The sequence below is a fragment of the Hypanus sabinus genome, chromosome 12 (genome assembly GCF_030144855.1).
Source record: "Hypanus sabinus isolate sHypSab1 chromosome 12, sHypSab1.hap1, whole genome shotgun sequence".
NCBI classification, from domain to species: Eukaryota; Metazoa; Chordata; class Chondrichthyes; order Myliobatiformes; family Dasyatidae; genus Hypanus; species Hypanus sabinus.
This window is the reverse complement of record NC_082717.1, coordinates 66,868,379-66,890,037: the sequence shown is the minus strand read 5'-3', so window position 1 is coordinate 66,890,037 and position 21,659 is coordinate 66,868,379. Positions and strand designations below refer to the sequence as shown.

At 38.6% G+C, this 21,659-nt stretch overlaps 1 protein-coding gene across 1 annotated transcript in view; it reads left to right on the top strand.

The window, feature by feature from the left end:
* Window positions 1–403: 403 nt before the first annotated feature.
* Window positions 404–21,659, top strand: part of LOC132402977 (ras-related protein ORAB-1) — a 30,720-nt gene continuing 9,464 nt past the window's right edge. Inside the window, exons 1-4 of the mRNA XM_059986160.1 lie at window positions 404–593; window positions 16,545–16,617; window positions 21,059–21,154; window positions 21,534–21,629. Coding sequence (XP_059842143.1) covers window positions 571–593; window positions 16,545–16,617; window positions 21,059–21,154; window positions 21,534–21,629 — 288 coding nt within the window. The 5' untranslated portion in view covers window positions 404–570. The remainder of the gene's footprint in view (window positions 594–16,544; window positions 16,618–21,058; window positions 21,155–21,533; window positions 21,630–21,659) is intronic.

Here is a 21,659-nt window from a genome sequence, read left to right as displayed (position 1 = left end):
GTACCCACAACTATTTCAACATGTACATTGGTAGTATTTTAACGCATGTGAAATGTTTAATTAGAAAAAAAACCCACAGCAGCTCAACCTTTGGCTTTTCGGGAACACTCTGTTTCGTTACTCAATGGTACCTCCCTCACTGCTGACACACAGCAGCACTTGCCACGTGTTCAACACTCACTCAATGGCAAGTGTGGCGAAATGAGAGGGTGTTGGTTGGGGAAGAAGAGTCTGCGGAGAACGCATGCGTTATAGGGCGTTGAGCACGTCACCTCGTATACGGAGGGAAGCGAAATGCTGCCTGGGGATTATAGTCCATCGTCGAAAGCAGCCGCTCTACAGTGGGGTAAGGTTACGTCATTTTCCTTCAATTCCCAGCATACCATGGGGCTCTGGCAGCGGCTTGTTATTTCCTGGTTGGAGGGGCCGCCATTTTGGGCTGTGACAGACTTGACTCTCGTCTTGTATTTTCGTTGTCACCCAGATATCTTTTTAATTATTATTTCGACGGTTAGATCAAGAAGCTGTTTGAATATACGCTGAACAAAAAAATCAAGTGTTGAAAGTGAGATGTCAACCATGAATCCCGAATAGTAAGTAAGAGTTTCTTTCTTCTTTCTCTCCTCGAGTGAAATCCACCCAGGAATGAGTCTGGTTAGATAGAGTGGAGTTGGACTTTAAGGCCCAAGGGGGTAATTACGTGTTCGCTAATCTCTAGAGTCTAACTAGAGGCTGGACTGCTAAGGGAAATGCAAGGTGGCTGTAGGCCTTGTCCCAGTTGCCGGTGACAATCGCTAAGAGAGCCCAGAACGGGCACATTGGCATCAAATTAGAGCTTGGGCACTTGGGACTGATGTCAGGAAGAAGACTTTCTGAGAAAGATGGGTAGAAATCAGCAGCTGTCCCTCTGGAAGTTCTTCGACCTGGAGGTAATTGTGATGGAGAGGAGCGGGGTGTGTGAAATCGGATGGATGCTGGTTGGTGAGCGTGGAAGTTTCAATATTGAGTGTGACATCATGCTGTCTCTTATAAGGACGTCGAACCAAGACGTTAGATGGAGTTAGTAAGCCGATCAGTCGAGCTTTGAAAGAACAAAATGCAGAGGCTGAATGGCCTCCTCCTTCACTCTTTACCTTTACCCACCCTTCCATGTAAAATGAGAACTTACCCCTCTATCCTACAGACTGGTGCTGTGACCCCCCCCCCCATCCTGTAGACTGGTGCTGTGACCCCCCCCCCCCCATCCTGTAGACTGGTGCTGTGACCCCTCCCCCCATCCCGTAGACTGGTGCTGTGACCCCCCCCCCCCATCCTGTAGACTGGACCCCTCCCCCCATTCTGTAGACTGGTGCTGTGACCCCCCCCCCCATCCTGTAGACTGGTGCTGTGACCCCCCCCCATCCTGTAGACTGGTGCTGTGACCCCCCCCCCCCCCCCCATCTTGTAGACTGATGTTGTGACCCCACTATCCTGTAGACTGGTGTTGTGATGCCCACCATCCTGTTGACGGGCTGTAATTCCCCACTCTCCATTATATTGACTGTAGTTGTCCCTCCCATCCCACAACTCATTAATTTGACTGGGTTCTCCTGCCCGGTTTTCTTTTTAACCAGGGCTGAGTGGCACCCCACCCCCAGTTTCTCTCAGAATGTACATCTGGAATGGGACAGTATTTTCTGTCCTGCTTAAGACCAGATTGTAACTTTATCTGTTTGTTAACTGCTGACTTCCTCCTGTTGTGGTCATGGCTCGTGTATCCAGCTCTCTGTGCGTTTTCCCACATGGATACAGATTCTGTGTAAATTCTATTCCAGAGTTTCTTTTTATATTTAAAATTGATTCCTAATGATTCCGTACAGTTTGTAAAGGAAACAAAATAATGAAAATAATCGCTAATGATGAATTATTATGTATTTATTTAGCTAAAGTTACTTCCAGATACTTGGGGCTGAGTTAAAACTGGTATGGTACATTTGTATTTTCCTTTGGGAAGTACAGTTACTTTAAGAGTGTGTTAATGCAGTGGTTCTCAATGTGGGCCTTTTGCCACCCCCCCCCCCTGCCCCGGGGGGCTCTTACCAGATTTTATAAGGGCCACAAGTAAAAAACAAGAAACTGGGAGCCCCAGGGGTTTCTGAATAGGCCATTATAAATTTACTGCCTTTGTGGAAAATGAAAAGTAATTGAAGTGCAAAGTAATTTTTAGTGAAAATTACTTACATATATAAGTAAAAAAAATAAATGAATAAATGCAATTTAGTTGCACCCCTGAATGAAATTAATGGTAAAATCTAAATTTATTTAGAAAATTTTCCAAGGTACAAAGATAGAGCTCCAGTCTGAGAAACTGTATAATTGCATAGCAGTTGATTTCTGTAACAGAGTATCTGTTTTCTACATGCACACTTGTGTATGAGATCCATGAATGTTTTTGGCTCATTCTTCCTGGCCCACTTCAATTTGATCCACACAGGATGTCAGGTGTAAATCACATGGGCAGTTCAAATTGAGCAATCAGGTCAGGTGGAATTGAACAGGAATAGGGTTGTTGAATAACTAAGAACTTGTCAAACTGTTAATGATCAGTCATTTTTAATTTGTCACTTTCATTAATGTTGCAAATTTGTGGAGTGATAGACATTGCAAATTCACATGAAGTGATGGTAAGAGGTTCTCATCTCTGCCTTCCTTCTGCATGGCAATTTAGCTGCTTCATGTCAAGGCTTGCATAGAATGACTCGTTCATTTAGCTTTTGGAGTCATTTGGAACAGAGGATTTATTAACATTTCCTGTTCTGTCATTGTTAATTTTCAAATGGACCTATGTGTCCGTGTGTACAAGTCACTGGAAGCTAGCTTGCAGGTGCAGCAAGTAATCTGGAAAGCTAGTACCACCTTGATCTTTAATTCAAACAGATTTTCACACTGAAATAAAGATGCCTTATTCCATTTCCAAAGGACCTGTAATGTATTTGCCACAGAGAGTGCAGTGAAAGTTTTCCAGATTGGTTCCTGGGATTAAATATACGTTACATGTGCACTGGGGATAAATCAGAAGGTTGTTATTGCGTATGTAAGAGAGAAAAAATGGGTTGCTCTGAGTGTCAGCATATGTTCAGGGGACTAAATGGCTTACTCTCACATTTGTAAGTATGGAAATTTTTGGCGGTAAATTTGACATGCATTTGGATGTAAGTTATGAAAGGTTTTATACTAACTTTAGTGTAACCGGATTGGTGCAGCTGCCACCCTATGTTACTTACAGATTGAAATATTCCTGTGTTCACTTGGCTTCTCATTTCTCACTCCACCTTCTTGGGTTCAAAAGTCACAATACCGGAAGAACCTGATGCAGTGGAAAGAGTGGAGTAAAGAATAGGAAGCTTTTCTGCAGAGCAGGAGTAGCTAAGACTAGAGAGTAAAGACTTAGAAGAGGTCTGAGCAAGTATGTTTCGCACGTAGTGGGTGATTGGGATCTGGCATACACTGCATAAGTGAGTGCTGGAGGTAGGTACTCTCAAGACATGTAAGCCCTATCTAGAGTGCTTGAATTGCTGGTACTCGAGATTAGTGTGAATGGAACTAAAAGAAAAACAAACAATTCTGTAAATACTCAGCAGCCCAGGGTAGTCTGAGGGAAGGAACATTTAATTCTGTTTCTCTTCCCACAGATGCTGCTTGACCTCGGTTATTTCAAGCAATTATTAATTTTACTTTTGATTTCCATTATCTATAATTTTTTGACTTTTTTTTACATAGATGGCTACTTAATGGTCACCATTGAAAATGTGTACTGAAGCTGTGTAATCTAATCTGAAACAAATGTTATTCACCTAGTTATTAACCACCATTAAAAACTACAATGCCTCAGTTTTAAAATCCTCACCCTCATTTTAACTCCCCTGCCCCAATCTTCCTTTTTATTTTCACTAACCTCTTGTTGCACTGCAAGTCTCAGAAGTTTACACTTCAGATCTGGTCACTTATACATCTTCCTATTCTTCCCCATTGTTCATTATTTGTGAATTTTATTGTCCAGGCACTAATTCTTGAGACATCATCCTACATCTTTCCAATGTTCTTTAAAATGTTTTAATGCTCCTGAAAAATTGCCTCTTTCTGGGCTGACATTTGGTTAGTGTCTTTATTTTTCAAATCATATCCTGTGTTAGTCACTTGGAACACCTTACAACTTTAAGTGTAATTTTGCGAATACTGTACAGCAAATACTCAGGAATATGGGGTCATTTGTCTTTTGGATTTGTTTATGTTTGATATGTAGGTTGCAGATTTTTTTATTTAAGGTGAAAACAATACAGCTGATGTGACATTGTACAGTATGTAATTGGAGTAATCATTGCTATATAATCTTGTAGGAAATAATACTAGATTGCCTTCTAAAATTGAATGTGTTTTCCTGCTTGAAATAAAACCTTGGATCTGGGAGATGATGTAATATTAACTCATGACACTGACTCCTATATATTATTTTTTAAAATTTCTTTTCACAGAATGCCCTTGTGACTTTGTTAGATTGTTTATAAGATCTACCTTCTCCAAGAGGATAAGTGGATATAGCTTTATTTTGAACTGGGGGTGGCTGTCAGGATTGAGTGATATTATAATAAAGGCATTTGAAACCTCTGCACACTAGATCAATGTCTTTTGACAATGTCAGGCAAAAATGTTGACTGAATGTATCAGTTGCTTGGATGGAAGGCAAGGATATTTGATGAGTTTAAACCAATTTGTTTTAACTGTGTACCGACAGGCAGTATTTGAACTATTTTGAACATTGCACTTCCAAATGGCATTGCTGTGGGTTCAAGCAAGCAAATGAATATGTGACTTAGCTTTTAAACTGGAACTTAGTGATATGGATGAATGGATTGTATCCAGAATAAAATGCAATTTAATGTTTGAGCGGGTTATTGAATTACACAATTGCATAACCTGAAATTGGAAGCAGAAAATGGCTTCCTTCAGAATGGACAGAAATAAGAATTATACTTTCATTTTTACTAGGTTGGTAAATTGTTTCCGTGAATAGATTACATAGTTAAGAACTGGAATTGTTAATCTTGAAGGAAATTTATATTCATAATTATTCATTCTCCTGAACCACAGATAGTTGGCATTGTTTATTGCCTTAAGATTAACTATGTTGGAATTTTATTCTCACACTTAGGATAAATATCTCTTGAATCGAGTCAAGGCACATTTCCTTATTTCTTTCTGTTGAAAAGTGGTACTTTGTTTTGAGAAAAGCAGAAAGGCAGTTGGTTTGATGTCTGTCTAAAATCCCTAATAGATTGAGAATTGTAATCAAAGAATTCATAGTCATCAAAAGTTGGAGTGCCCAACTGGGTAACAGCTTATTCCCTCAGGCGGTGAGACTAATGAATACCCTGCAACCACTGAGGTCTCATCACGAGGTCAGCATGCTGTTTACTGTATACTGTCCTCTTTACTGTTTACCTGTGCTGCATGTATTTTGAATTCTGCCAATATTGTGGTTTATATGCTGTGTGTGTGATATGTTTTGTGGGTGCACTGTGGTCTGGAAGAACGTCGTTTCGTTTGGTTATATATGTACAATCACATGACAATAAACTTGAACTTGTGCATCACAGAAATGAATCTTGTAACTCACCAAGTCAGTGTAATCCTTTTTGTCCATCTGGACATGAATCCCATTTTCTTGCACCAGGTTCATATCCATCTACATGTGGAATATTTAAGAACTTCGTCTGCCCCCTCTGCAGTGCAGTCACATCCTTTCTGCTGTGTGGCAACCTAAACTGCACAAGAGGGATCTGACCACTGGCAACTTCTACATTCTACGCAGACAGCCATGCCGTATGCTGCCTTTGCCACCCAGAGGCATGTAGCATGCTTGTCTTCATCTGTCGGGGAATTGAATGTAAGAGTTAGGAAGTAGTGTTTCAACTACATAAAACTTTGGTTTAAGAGGCCCTTAGACAGGTACGTGAACGTGCATGGAGTAGAGGGATCTCAATCATTTGTGGGCAGATACATTTAGACTAATTTGTCATCATAGTCACACAGAGACCATGGCCAGAGGACCTAATCCTGTGATGTTATGTTCTATTTTGCTCTAGCTGTGTTGCTTTCAGGGAAATAGGGGCCTGAACCCCAAAGTTCTTTTGTTGATGTGCTAGTTAGTGTACTATTCAGTGTATACGTCCTCTTCTTTTTACTTCCTTGTACGTGTTAGGAACGAATTCCTTCTGCCCACCTTTCCATCTGTTCTGTATCTTGCTTTAGCTTTAGACAAACCTTCCTTGCTATCCAAAAACTTGTCATAAACTTGTTCAAAACACCTTCTGCATTCTCACCCAAAATATTGATATATCATAAAACAAAGAAGCCAGCATAGATCCCTGTGGTACACCACTGGCAACAGACTTGTAATCAAAAAATCATCCTTACAATACTGTACCATCCTTCATGTCCTATTTTAAGCTAATTTTGGATTGAATTTGACAATTTGCCTTGGGTCCCTTGTGCCTAAAACTAATGGACCAACTTAACACATGTGATGTTGGCAAATGTCTTATCAAAGTCTATATTGGCAATGTCTACTGCCCCAACTTTACTAGGCTTTTTGGTTAGCTAAAAAAAAGTCAAATTAGAATTTCCCCTTTACAAAGCATGCTGACTATCCCTTATCAGACCCTGCCTTTCCAAATACGCATAAACCCAACCCATTAGAGTTTTCTCCAATAATTTACCTATCTCTGATATATGGCTCACTTGTAGTTAATGTTTTATCTTAGCTGTATTTATTAAATAAAGGTATAACATTAGCTCTCAAGTCTTTTGGCACCTCGGCTAAGGGTAATGAAGATGCAAACGTTTTAATCGGGGCTGTAGTGGTCCCTTGCTTCCCAGTGCAACTTGGATTAAATCTCGTGATGCCAGGGATTTATCAATGCTTATGCATCCCATGATACCTAACACCTCATTAATACTGATTTGCTCCAGATTAGCCATGTACCCCTCTCTGAACTCCATCTTCTTGGTGCAGAAAGAGAACTATTCATTGAGGACCTCACCTACATTTGATTTGTTTTCCTTTTCCTTTTGCATTTGCTTTCCCTGTCCTTGTGAACCTAAACTATAGAGTACCGTGGATGGATCGGAGCTGTCAAAAAGCAAATACCAAACTTGTCATCGCTAAGGTTTTCATTCATCTATTTACTTCAATGAAGCATATTCTTTGAACTCTGCGGGTTGTAAGTGACGCTTCCATTGGTGATCACTCTCAAGGTCGGTAACTCCTAAGGTATTGACTTGTTTGCATGAATTTCCCCAACCCTTTCTGACAGCACTTTACTCTTGTGTTCTACCCCAAGTTCACCTGTTTAAGTGTATATTTTGCAATGTTCAGCAGTATTACTTTTTAACAACTGGAAATGCAATACATGTAGCTTGTTGCGTGCTAATTACAAAGAAACTGAAAGATAATTACATCGCCACATCCTGTCATCTTAAGAATCTAAATAAGTTTTTCATCTTCCATAGCTCAGATGGGGACTTGGAACCTATATTACTTGCTTCACGCACACACCTGTCGAAAAGTCCTGCTTACACTGGTTGTCTCCTTTTATTTGCTTTAATTCTGGAAGTTATCCAGAATTAACCAGGTAATAAAAGTAATATTGCTGCTGAAGAAAAGAGAAGCAAAATACAGAATCACGGATAATTAAGTGTCTGAGAATTGCTGAAATTAGGAAAAAGAGTTGTTCATTTGGCCCCTTGAGCCTCCTCTGCCTTTCAGTAAGATTGTAGTGACTTACTTTATTTAACCTCCAACTTGTGGGTTTAATCTTTCCTCATTGGACAACTCCTCTGCACATCTAAGTATATCTTTCCTGAAATAACCAGCTTGAGAATTTATGCTGTGCTCCAAATGTGTCCTCATCATCACTTGGTATATTTATAACAAGACCTTGTTGTTTTTGTAGTCTGTCACAAATGGGCATTTAAAAATCTCAAATCATGATGAGAGTAAGTTGTCATGATTTTATGAAGTGCATATCCTGTTTAACAAATTTATTAGATTTTGAAGGATTACTTGTAGGATAATTGAGTCAATGTAGCAGATCTGGACTTTCAAATGACATTTGATAATATACTGTAGATAAAACTAGAGCCCATGGGGTTAAAATATTGTTATTAATAAAGAATTGCTTAGCGGACAGTAAAGAAAGAGAAGGAATTAACAGTATCTTTCATATTGACATGGTCTTATTTGTGTGGTGCTATCAGGGTAAGAACTTGTTTGTTGGTTATTTGCAATTAATGATTTGGATAAAGTAACAGTGTAACATATTCAAATTTCCTGCTCAATTAAAGTGAGGAAAATGTACAAAAGCTGCAAATAATATGAGGTTGTGACAAGATTAAAAAGGCAGAATATATTTTGCAACACAAAATATAACTCAATAGGTCAATACAAAGGAACTCAATAGGTCAGGCAGCGTCCGTGGAGGAAAGTGAACAGTCAATGTTTTGGTCCAGTAGTATTCATCGGGACTCTGTTTTGTTTAAGATATCCAGCATCTACAGAATTTCTTGTGTCTCAGCAAATTTTTAAATGTCAAATAACTGGTTACCTTTTGCACACTGTGTTGATTCAGGAAACAAAGTAAGCATGCAAAGTGTTGGAAAGGTACTTTATTGCAAGGAAATTGAAATCAATAAATGAAGTAAATTTTGCTAAGATTTTGCAGGATTTTTGTTGATACTGCATTTGGAGAACCGTATATGATTGTAAGAAAAAAATGACCAATTAGTACAGAGAGGCAGCTTACTCTCCATAAAACACAAAGATTTATGGGTATTGTCTTAGTATGAGGATGCAGTAACTTAGGTCTGAGACAAGTGATTTCTTTGTAGAGAGGAATATAATCCTTTCCATAAACAAATCACATAAGGGCTAGTGATTGATTTTTGAGAATACCTACTTGGATACGTATCAGGGAAATGGGGCAATTAGATGGGAACGTGGCACAAGAGCTACCATATTCTTACAGAATGAGTGGGCCTAATTGGCTACTATTGCGTTTTTACTTTCCTTTCAACTAATGAATGCCTTGCTCTTCCACTGGTATTGAAACATTGCGTGAAATTGTTGTCATGTGCTTTATAAGCTATTCAATTAACTTCTAAGTTTGTGATTAAGTACAACAAAATTGGCATTAAATCTAATTACATTGTAAAGTGTTTTTAAGCGTTCTGGGATATATTGTCATAATTTTGTTCTTTAGACAAAACAAACTGTGTTCAGATGTATTTGCTAGATTTCCGGATGCTTCCATTATCTAAAGGTTTAGTTTTGAATCTTGAAACCTATGGTGAGTGAGAAGTATTAAATCAGAAACAAATGGCACAAAGAATGCATTAGCAGAAAAATACTATTTTGATGTTTGGTCTTTTGCAGCTTACAAGTTCCTTGTTCAGGAATGTTAGATTATTTGTTTAATTTTGCAAACATTAGTTGTGGCTTGAGGACAAAACTAATTTGGTGGAACTTATTAGAATGGCCTGTTGTTTTGTAGAAAACTACTAATCTTAATCTCATGTAATAGAATTCTTAAAAATGTTAGATTGAAGTTAGCTGGTAAAGTGAAGTTTTTTTATACTGGAAAGTACAAACACTATGTATTTACGAAAATTTAAAAAGCACTGGAAATGACTGAAGTATAAATTCTGTGCCATTTAAATATGTTTAGTACCTTTGGTGTTGAACTGCCTTCTGCAGAAGTAATTGAATGTGAATATGCAAATAACTTGAATTAAATACATCAATTAAGGTTGAAATTGATACGCTTTTGAAAATTATGATTTGGAGATGAGAGTTAGGTGGGACAATGTCCCAGGCAGTTAACATGCAGGTGCAGCAAGTATTTAGCAAGGCAAATAGCATATTAACCCTTATTATAAGGGATGGTAAAGTTTAGGGATAAAACATTAGAAGATTAAATGTAGCTGCACCAGCAGCAGGTACAGAATACTATGTATAGTTTTGATCTCTTTACTTAAGAAAGGATTGAAGGCAGTTCAGAAGAGATTCACTAGACTAATTCTTGGGATGAGAGTGTTGTCCTGTCATAAATAGCATTTTTTTAAAAAAAAGGTAGATTTATGTTCTTTGAACTTAAGAATGAGGACTATTCTTATTGAAAGATTCTATAAAAGCATTACAGGGTAGTTCTGGAGTTTACACTGTGAAGAGTGTCTTGTAGTTTTAAGGCAGGGTGACAGTCACGTAAAATTGAAGTGTCTAGAAGTCTCTATCCTGGAGGTTTATGAAGGCGAGATCACAATAAATATTTAAAGAGGTGGATGTTTTGATTTGAAAGATTGGAAAATTGAGGTCTCTGTGGAACTGTCAGAGTAAAGGAGATGAGGCCTGGGACAGATCAGCCATGATTGTGTTAATGGACAGGCCTGAGGACCTAGGTGACCACTTAGGGTAGACTTAGGGTTTGGTGTATCTTTATTACTCCTGTTGCATATTGTATTTGCTCAAGTAGATTCCAGTATATTAGTTTGAAGAAGGTTGTCAGCAAGGACATAGTGAGATCTGTGTTGTGAATTTCCCCTCTTCTGATTTTGCTTGTAGTTCTGCAATAGCTCATATAATCCTGGTATAGCAATGCCATCAAACTAAACTAACCTGCCAATCACATGGAAAGTGCATAAAGAATCGGAATCAGGTTTATTATCACCAACATAGGTCATGAAATATGTTGTTTTGTGACAGCAAAGTTCAAGACATAGAAATTTACTTTCAGTTACAGTAAAAAAAGGTGTGAAAGAGCAATTAGCGAAGTAGTTTGTTCAAGGACCACTCAGAAATCTGGTGGTAGAGGGGAAAATTTTATAATTTAAAATACAAATTTTCTTTAATCTTTTAAATGCTTTGTAAATAGAACTTGAGTGGGAAATGTAAGTAAAAGTACAAACACTGAGCAGGTTTTTAAAGAAAAATTAAAAATGTACTTTGAAAGCATTATACTTTGAAATGTTTGACTGAAAAGTAATCGACGTAAAATCATTGGAAATCTTCATTCCCAATCTGACAAGGGATGCTGCTTCCAGTGCACCACTACTTGGGCAGAGCTAGCCTGACTACTCTGATTTTACATTCCATTGGTCAGTAGAGATAGGTTTTCTGAAGATAAAAGAAAAACTGTAGATATTAGAAATGTGAAATAAAAAACATTGGAGTAATTAAGTTGCAGAAAAATTGGAGGGATAGAGAATTTCTAAGGCAATAAATAGTCAGGCTGCTTTCTGAGTAATCTGTAATATAGGTAATCTGATGACAGACGAGAAAATCTGCAGATGCAGGAATGTAAGCAACACACAGTAAATGCTGCCTGGTCTGCTAAATTCCTCCAGCATCTTGTGTGTCTTGCTTAAGTAATCTGATCTGTGGGTTAATGGGGGTTGTTTGAGGGAATCAATATAAAGGAATATAAATTATGAAATGAAGACAATTCCAAAGTGGAACTCAGATTTATCAATCTATAGCTATAGAAGATGCCCAGTCTGTGCTAATAGAGAGAAAAAAAAACTCAAGTCAGTTTTACAGATGGACTTGGCTAGTATGGATAAAGGTGATGAAAATGAGTTACCTGAACGTGTATAATTTGTTCTAGTAACAAGCTTCCTCACCTCATTTAGCATTTCAGGGCCAAAGGAAGTGATCATATATTTAGTGTGGCTTAGTTACTCAATAATACCTTATCCAATCTAGCTTAACAAGAGCAGTAGATTAAAACAATAAAGTTCTCATTGTTTCTGCATTGGTTGCTCTGTGAACCTTGCAACAGTACAGTATATGAAGGAGGTAATAGTGAGTTCTGGATTTCTACAGTTTATGTAGGTGTTAATAATTATATACACGTGTAAAATAAGTGCTTGAGAAGGTTATTTGTCTTACACCAATAACCTTTTACTCCTTTGGTTTTTCAAGAATCTGATTTCAAGATTATTCAAAGACTTTGCCTCTGCTGTGTTTGGGGGAATAGAGTTCTTAAGACTCATAGTCCTCATGTAGGATTTGGAAACATAGAAAACCTAGAGCACAATACAGGCCCTTAGGCCCAAGAAGTTGTGCGGAATGTGTCCTTACCTTAGAAATTAACTAGGGTTACCCATTGCCCTCTGTTTGTTGCCTTTCACAGAAACACATTTAGAATGATACAATGCCTGCTAATCTCGAATTCACACAGACTGAGGCACAGAAATACAGTGGTTAACATCACAGGTTCATCACCAGAGCCAAGGATTAAGATACTATTAACAGACTACCAATTTCACAAGCACCTTAAAGTATTACATTGCATACTTTCATTAATATGCTTTCCTGATGCAGACCGTACACGTGTACAATATTGAGAATGTATTTCTTCATTCAGAAAACTGAATAATGTACAAATTTAACAGCAGATCATAGATCTTTCTTACTTTAAGCAGGATAATTATTCAGTAGTTCTATAGGCAAGGGATACATTAGTTAATGTCCTGCCATGAACTTACTTGTGTGTACTTATGTCCATTAAATTGAGTTACTGCAGGAAAACTTGACTGAGATAAGTGCAAACTGCTGATCTCCTTCCAACTCCAATCTCACCCTCTCCGAACATCCGCATGAGACTCCATCTATTCCAGTGCCTATTCTTCTGACAACTATGAACAGCTCAAGGAATGGGGATTGCATACCAGACCCTGTCATCATATCACCACCGGTAGCTGAGGGTAGAATTAACAGTTTGCAAACAGAAACAAAAAATAACTTCTGTTTTATCTTCCCTGGATCTGAAATATGGAGGTTTTTTCTGGTGTCTATTTCTCAGCATTGATCCCAAGTGCACCCTTAGGAGAAGGCACTGACTGGAGGTTTAATTGAAACAACTGAGACAAGTTAATCTTTGGCAAATTCTCCACCTTCCAACTGTACAAAGGCTTCCATTATCTGCAAGATACTAATCAGGGGTATTATCAAATACAGTGGATTTTGGTTAATTAGGACACATTGGGATTAGTAAATTTAGACTAAATTAAGGAGCTATCCCAATTAGCCGAAGTTATATGAAAATGGTTACAAGGTATTAAAAAGGACTGCTATTTAACTGAGTAACAAATAATGAATTTAAACTAATTAGAACATTACCAATACTATAAAACGGTATTAGTTCCTAATAGTTATCGGCGGAGTAATTCATCCAATGTGTGCTGCTGTGTAAGGGGAGCCCAGTGACAGTTAGTACTTCTGAAAGGCTTATTGTGCCCATTCTGGGGCAGCTCACTCACATTTGGTCTCCACTGGACACTCGGCTCTCACCTGTGGCTCCAAGTAGCTGCTTGCATGTGACAGCGGCCACAACCCTGTACACTGCTTTGACGCGGGCTAAACCAGCTGAAGGTAGCTGGCAGGTCTCATGCCCCAGTGAAATTGGGACATTACTTTCCTAGTATGAGAAGTGACTGAGCAGATGAGATCTACAGTGAGATCCAGCAGCCAAGCAGGTAGATCTGCAATGCTTTGTGGAGAGCGAAGGGCATGACGTGGCACAGAAGATGTACCACTGCAATCAAGGAAGACCACAGTCTGTGACAACTGCTTGTTTCACTGGACACTGACTTCTGAGGTTGAGAGAGTGAAACTGTCCCACTACAACAGCTTTTCCACTTAGAAACTCTCCTGACCAAGTTTCACTGCCATCGTCAGATATGATAGACAACCAACACACTGCTGTGTTCTTTTGATTGACTGTAAATAAACACAATTAGCACAGACTCCTAAACAAGCCCTTATTTTTAAGTAATGGTTCTAGTTGGAGATTCTCCTCAAGATGCAACAACCTCTCCACATCCATTGTATCAAGTGCTGCCCATTTTTGACATTGATGCCAAGCATTAACGTATAAAATATTAGAAAGGGAAATACAAGGCTGTTGAATATCTGTGAGAATGATTCGCTTACAAAACTAAACTGATGTATGAATTATTAATGATATAATACTGAAGCATTTTTCTTGATAATCTGAGCAGTGATATACCTAGTCCGAAAGAATATTGATTTAAATGCAGTTACAGGACATTTTAACAGTGATAAAACTTGGGAGACAAAATACAGTTCTATGAGGCTTTCAAAATATTTTTTGATTCTTTTCATTTTTGACATCGGTGCCTCAATATTCAGGTAGTACACTTCAGTAAATCAGTTGCTGATTTTATTTGTCCATAAGCCGAATATGCAAGAAATGCCTGAGGTATGTTATGTAGGACTAGATGTTAATATCCCTTATTTGCACTCCAGAGACATGCTGCCTACCTAGACTCTGCTGGGTGGCCAAGTGAGTGGTGGCATTTTCTGGGTTATCAAGTGGACGCCCTCTTTCCTCAGTGTTTCACTGATAGGCCCACAACACCTCCAGAGGGTTCAGCAGTGTATCCCGGCATCCTGGGCTCACCCCCTAGATGCCACTCACTCAGGGCCCAGATAGAATCCTTTCTCTTCATCCGGAGCCACTGACTACCCTTTTCAGCAGCTCTGGAGAGGTCTTGACTGCTTGTCAGTGTGTCTTCCCTCACACTCCCAACTCCCGGAGCAGCCTTGATGTTGATGTGGCTACAAATCCTCTGCAGCCTACTTCAACCGGTCGTACCCTTGCTTTCCAGCCTCATTGCTGCACATCGGCTGCAAGCTCAACATACCTCAGCTTCTTGCGCTTGTAGGCCTTCTCCACTGCCTCCTCCCAGGGCACTGTAAGCTCGATGATGTAAGTGAGATGGAGAGAGACCAACCATAATACAAGGTCTGTGGCACTCGATGGGCTGAGGCAACAGTGAGACTGGTGATGTTTTGGAACTGAAATTAAGCGATCGTTTTGATGAGGTCAGAAATTCAGGTTATTCTAATGGGTCACCAGATTATGATCTGTTTCTTAGCCTGAAACAGGAAAGAACAGTCATTTACTAAGGAATAGAATTTAGGGTAGGACTAAAGTTGATTATGATTGTCATCCCACTCACTGACTCTGTACTGCTATTTGATGGGATCAATTTATCCTTTAATGCCTTTGATTAGCATCTTTTGATCTTTGATTTAAAGTTAATAACTGATCAATAGTATCAATCTTCATTTACAGAGGGTGCTAAACTTCTATCAGGTGAATTCTGTTGATTTGTGGATATGGCAATGCTAGGATTTATTGCTGATCGCCAACTGTCCTGAGGTGTTACTTTGAGTTATTGTAGTCTGACTGTTGCAGGTGCTCCCATGTAGTGCTGTTTGACAGGGAATTCCAGGATTTAGATGTAGCAATGATGAATATATTTCTGGGTCTGACTGATAGGTAGTTTGGGTGAGAACTTGAATGTGATGGCATTTCGGTGTGTCTTCCCTTCTAGGTAGTGAGGGTTGCAGGTTTGACAAGAGCTGTTGAAAAGACAATTATTTTTAAGTGATACACATTGAAGATGAGGTATGGCAGTGTGATGTTACAGTGTGGGATGAGGTGTCTACCAATGATTCGTTTTCTCCTGGGTGGTGTTGAGGTTTTTGGTTGTTGTTGGAGTCAAGTAGAATGTCCCCCTCACACCTGACTTGTAGTTTTTTTAAAAAATGAGTCACAGGATTTCAAGGTTTGATTTGTCTTGAAACCATTTTATTATATACTTGGTCTAATTCAGTTTCTGGTCAATGATGATTTCTATGATGTTGATTATTGAGTGTTATCAGTGATGCTGTGGAAATGTCAAGAGTAACCAGTTTTCTCTGTTGGAGATGTCCATTGACTGACACCTAGCTGATGTTGCCTGAATGCTATCTCGGTCTTGCTCCATGTAGGTGCAGGTGCTTTTACTCATGAGTTGTGGATGAGCTTGCATTGTTTGGTAAACTTTGTATTTCTGACCTTATGATGGAGAGTAGGTCTTGCAATGGTTGAAGACAGTTGGGCATAATGTACGATCCCTCTAGAATCTTCTAGATGGAGACATGTCTTAAGGCTGAGATTGATTTCCAAATCCACAGCCATCTTCTATTGTGTGAGGTCTGATTCCAGCCAATGGGAAGTTTTCTTTTTTAAGTATTGCCTTCAGTTTTATTTGTGCTTCTGGTCACTTTCCTGTTGAACAGGACGGTTTGCAACTTCGGCATCTAATTTGTTCCCAGTTTCAGTCAGCCATTGTGCATCCTCCCTATTACAGAATTGACTTGTCTGCTTCAGACGGGTTTCAAACACTGTTATTTCAGTACATCCAGTAGCACTTCAAGTGAAAGCAATTCACACAAGTTCCCAGGTTTTCATTTGAAATATAGTCACCTTAAGTAATAGAGACTTGCTGATATTCACGGAAGCATGCAATATCTTCATGCAGGTATATTTTATATTACCATAATTACATTAATTTAACCATGTTCAATGTTAGTAACAAATATGAAGTGTATGATACAGTCTTTGAATAATGTTTTTGTTTGTATTTATCTATTTTAGTGACTATTTATTCAAGCTGCTGCTGATTGGAGACTCTGGTGTTGGAAAATCTTGCCTGCTCCTTAGATTTGCAGTAAGTAAGCTTTCAGTTAGCATATTGACCATGTTCTAGTTTTTATATAAGCTCTATAAAAAAAACTGACTAATTAATTTAATGTGGCATTTTACCACCAAAAAGGAAAAACTGTGAAAAAGAAGTAATTATAAAGTGCATTGTCATATTGGAGCTTGTACGTTGATTAGGCCTAGGAACAATATTTTGCTGAGAGAATTCTCCTTTCTCACTTGGAGTGTAAATGTACTTCATTCAAGGATCTTGGTAGTATGCATATGATGAATGAACCACTTTACTTGCCCACCTGAAACCTCTTCCCTAGGGTTTGGATAAGGATATGCCTAGAACATCTTATCACTGCAAATCATAAACTGCTGTCTTTGACGAATTCAACCTCAGTAAAGAATACAGCCTGAATATCCACAACCATATGGCCCGAGGTTAACACAACGATGTCCGAATGCGTTGAGTTTAATAATGTTACTCAGAAAAGCTGCTAGACTAGAACCTGGAGGATATTGAAATGATTTGGTAATTTGTGAATGGTATACTGTGGTTTTGCAATGTAGTCAGAGTAAATTCCAGGTTTATTTGAATACCTTGTATTCTCAAATGGTATACTCTACTCTAGAAAACCTTGTTCTTTTTCTAACTCTTTCTCCTGACTCCTCTCCCAGCCACTATGGAATGAAAGAATTACAGTTATATTCATTTTAGTGTGTTCATTTCTCAATTTAAAAATATCAACTTATTATTTATTTATTCCTGCTAGGTTTTTTTGCATATTTTAGAATTTAATCAAAAGAATTCATGTGTGTTCAATTTGCTTTTCAGAGCAGGAAACTTTGCCTCTCATTTCAAAATAATGGCAGAGAGTTAATTCAGAATTATTGCACAATCATGTTATTTAGTTCCATACAAGGGTCAGCCGCTTCTACTTAAATTTAAATGGTTGGATGACTACAAATCTGTGTAAGAGCCTTCACCATACTACTAAGCAAATTAATTTCAGCAGACTTTACTTCTACGAAAGTGTCATTATTTTACTGTTTTTGTTGTTATTTTATTTGGAGGAAGTAGACCTATTCACCTCTTACAATGTATGAAACTAAGAATTGTATATTTTGGTTATTAGGGTAAATTAAAAATATTAATTCTGATAACCATAGCAATGGTTTTGTGTAAGGGTTATACTTGTGACCAAGTGCTCATAGTGAATTCTGATTTCACTGGAATTATGTCAGCATTCAGAGTTTAATTCCGACGTAAGGAATCTGTATGTTCTCCCTGTGAAATGTGTGGGCTTTCTCTGTGTCCTCTGGTTTCCTCCAATGGTCCAAAGACATACCGCTTCATGGGGTTAATTGGTCATTGTAAATTGTCCCGTGATTAGGCTAGGGTTAAATTGGGGGTTGTTGGGAAGTGCAGCTGAAAGATCCTATTCTGAACTGTATCTCCCTAAATAAAATAAACAAATTTGTTAGAGAATTTGTGGCTGGTGCCCACATACACATGTACTGTTATGCTTTTATTCATTTTTCAGTATTTGGGCATTGCGAGCTACAACCAATATATATTGTCCATCTCAATTATCATGGAAGTGATGATGGTGAGCCACTGTTGTGAACTTCTGCAGTCCTTCCGACAAAAGTTCTCCAGTATTCTGAGCAGCATTCCAGGATATGGACCCAAAGACAATGATATCAGTATATTTCCAAGTTGAGATGGTGTGCTCCTTGAATCTACAGATAGCAGAGTTCACATGAGCTTCTTGTCTCATTCTTTATAGCAGAAGTTATGGATTTTGGAGATGGTGGTGTATTAGCGAAGCTGAGTGTATGCAGTCTGTTTTGTAGAAGGGACACGTATACACAGTGCACCAGTAGTGGAAGGAATGAATGCATAGGTTGACAGAGTGGTGTCAGTAAAGCAGACTGCTTTATCCTGGATTGTTGGGGTCCTTCAGCATTGTTAAACCTGTACTCATCCAGACAAGTAGCAAGAACTCCATGCTTCTAACTTGCGTGTGTAGATAATGGTAAAACTTCGGGATAAAATAAAAATCAAAAATGCAGGAAAATACACAGCAGATTAGGCAGCATTGGTGGAAAGAGAAATGGGGTTAATGTTGCAGGTTGAAGACTTTATCAGAACTACAAAAAAGGGAAAACCAGTTATGAAGGGTAAGGGGAGGAGCAGAGAGGACAAAGAATATCAGACAGATTGGGGCTAGGATCGTCGTGATGATTAACTGCTGATGAAGCCATCTGTTTGATAGATCATTGGGAACGGTTAGAGAAAAGAAGAGAGAGGACAGACGAGGCACTGAACTGCAGATGGTGCAGCTCGTAAAGCAGTTGTCTCACTGCTGGAGACCAGGTTCACTCCTGGCTCAGTGTTGACTTAATGGAGTTTGCACTTTCTTCCTGTTACTGATTTGGTTTCCTCTGCGTGCTCTGGTTCTCCAAATCCCAAAGACTTGCTCAGTAGTTGGTTAATTGGCCACTATAATTACCCCCTCCCAGATAGACGGATGGTAACATTGGAAGGTTATGTGGTGAGAATAAAATGGAATAAATGTTGGTGCAGATAATGGGCTGAAGGGTCTATTTCCTTCCTATTTTTATGGCTCACTGGAATCCCAGCAGATTAGAAATTCTCAGTAGAGAGAAAAAAAACTTGGTTAATATTACAGAAGAATAGCCCATAGCAGGTGGACCCAGCTTTGATACAGAATAAAGGAAGCTGCCTGAAACTTCAGGGTGCCAGTTAAATCACTCGCTGTGGTAAATCTAAATCTTTGACCTGTGCGTACTTGGACTCTTAGTATTTATATGGGTTGTCCAGTGGAGTTTCTATTCAATGCTGATGCCAAGCTTGTTGATAGAGCACTCAGTGATGGAAATGCTATCCAGTGCAAGGGGAGGTTATTATGCTGTCTCGTTAGAGGTGGTTATCATCTGATAATGGGCACCATTGCAGTTAGCTTGACACTATTACAGATCAGGCTTTCAGAGTTCACTCTTGGCGTCCTGTCAGGAGTCTGTACGTCCTCCCTGAGGAATGCATGGGTTTTCCCTGGATGCTCAGGTTTCCTGCCACAGTCCAAAGGCATACCAGGTAGGTTAATTGGACCTTGTAAATTGTCCTGTGATTAGACCATAAGACAGGAGCAGAATTAGGCCATCTGGCCCATTGAGTTTGATCCGCCATTCAATCATAGCTGATCCCTTTTTTTAATCTCCTCCTCAACCTGAGTTCCCGGCCTTCTCCCCATAACCTTTAATGCCATGTCCATTCAAGAACCTATCAATCTCTGCCTTAAATATACCCAACGACCTGGTCTAGTGATTAGGTTAAGGTTAAACAGGGCATTTTCATCCACAGAGCTGTCACTCACTAGATGCTGTTTGATTTTTTTTTGCATCATTGTCCGTTAACCTTAAAGATTGTTGTGCGTGAAAATCCTAGGATGTCGGCAGATTCTGAGATACTCAAACCATCCCTTCTGGTACCATTATCATTCCACAGTCAAAGTCACTTAAATCACATTTCTTTGGTCTGAACAACACCTGAACCCCTTGACCACGTCTGCATGTTTTTATGCCTTGAGTTGCTGCCACATGATAGGCTGATTAGATATTTCCATTAACAAGGAGTACAAGAGTACCTTAAAGTAGTCACAGAGTGTATTTTCAGAAATTACATCCAGCACCGAATGGCTTGTTTTCAAATGTATGAGCAGTTAAAACTCGTGCTTCTGTAAGGTAGGTCTCATAGGGTGTTGCTTATAAACTGAAATTTGTAACTTTGAACCCCCTCTTCTCCAGTGTACATTCATTCTCCCTCCACAAACATCACTTTTCTCCACTGCTTCATAGTCTTGTATTCTGATTAACTTTGCTATTGTACTGGTTTTGTAATAAGCTATAGAAACTTAAAGCAGTCGAACAGCAAAAGCTGTTGGTGGTTGTGTTTGTGTTTCTATAATGATAGTGGTTTTACAAATGGAGTTGAATGATGTTAAGTCTGTATTTTATTTACATGTGATTAACTATTTTCAACATAAGCATCGGGATATTTCTGCATGTTTAGTCATAACTGGTACATTGATTGTACCCTGAAAATGAACCTTAATCTCAATTCTTGACCAATTATCTATCTTCCTACAAAAATATATTTAAAATTTCAACATCAAGAAAAATACAAAATCTTTCCTATAAATTGACCATTATTAAAATTGCTTTTAATCAAAAATACATAAATTGTTTCCTCTCCAGTGTTCACTGACTTGTATTCAGCTAAACATTGCTGTTGAATATTCTCTGGAAGAGGGTCAAAGTCCTTGTTATTACACATTTCAAGAAATGTAATGGCTGAATGGAGATTTCAAAAGTAAATAGTTATATTCTGCTAGTATTGCAGTAGTTTTTGTATTGAATATTGTGTTTATTTACAGGATGATACATATACAGAAAGTTATATCAGTACAATTGGTGTGGACTTTAAAATCAGAACAATAGAGTTAGACGGCAAGACCATCAAACTTCAAATTGTAAGTAATTTTAAACTATTGGAGCATTGAAATACTCAGGCATAAATGAAAAAGACTAGACATTTCCAGGATGCATGGGCTTTATTGTTTTACTATCTTTATGAAAATAATTTAGGAACTTGCTTCCATGTAAATTAATGTAAACACTCGTTCAAACGTACCAACTTTGGAAACACAGATCCACATGTTTTAGCTCACATAGCTAGTCAAATGATGGGTAAGATCTGAGGATTCGACTTAAAAGATGCGAAATGATACATACAGTAAACTTGTTTTTGTTATAGATTGTTTCAAAATAACCAGTGTTAATGAAATTTGTAGAGTGTACAAGCCACTACCCAAAGTTGAAGAGAATTCTTTTCCTCCCTCTTGCTTCTAGTGGGACACAGCTGGTCAGGAGCGGTTTCGAACAATCACATCCAGTTACTACAGAGGGGCACATGGCATCATAGTTGTGTATGATGTTACAGACCAGGTACAGTGTAACTAATGATTTAAAGAACAA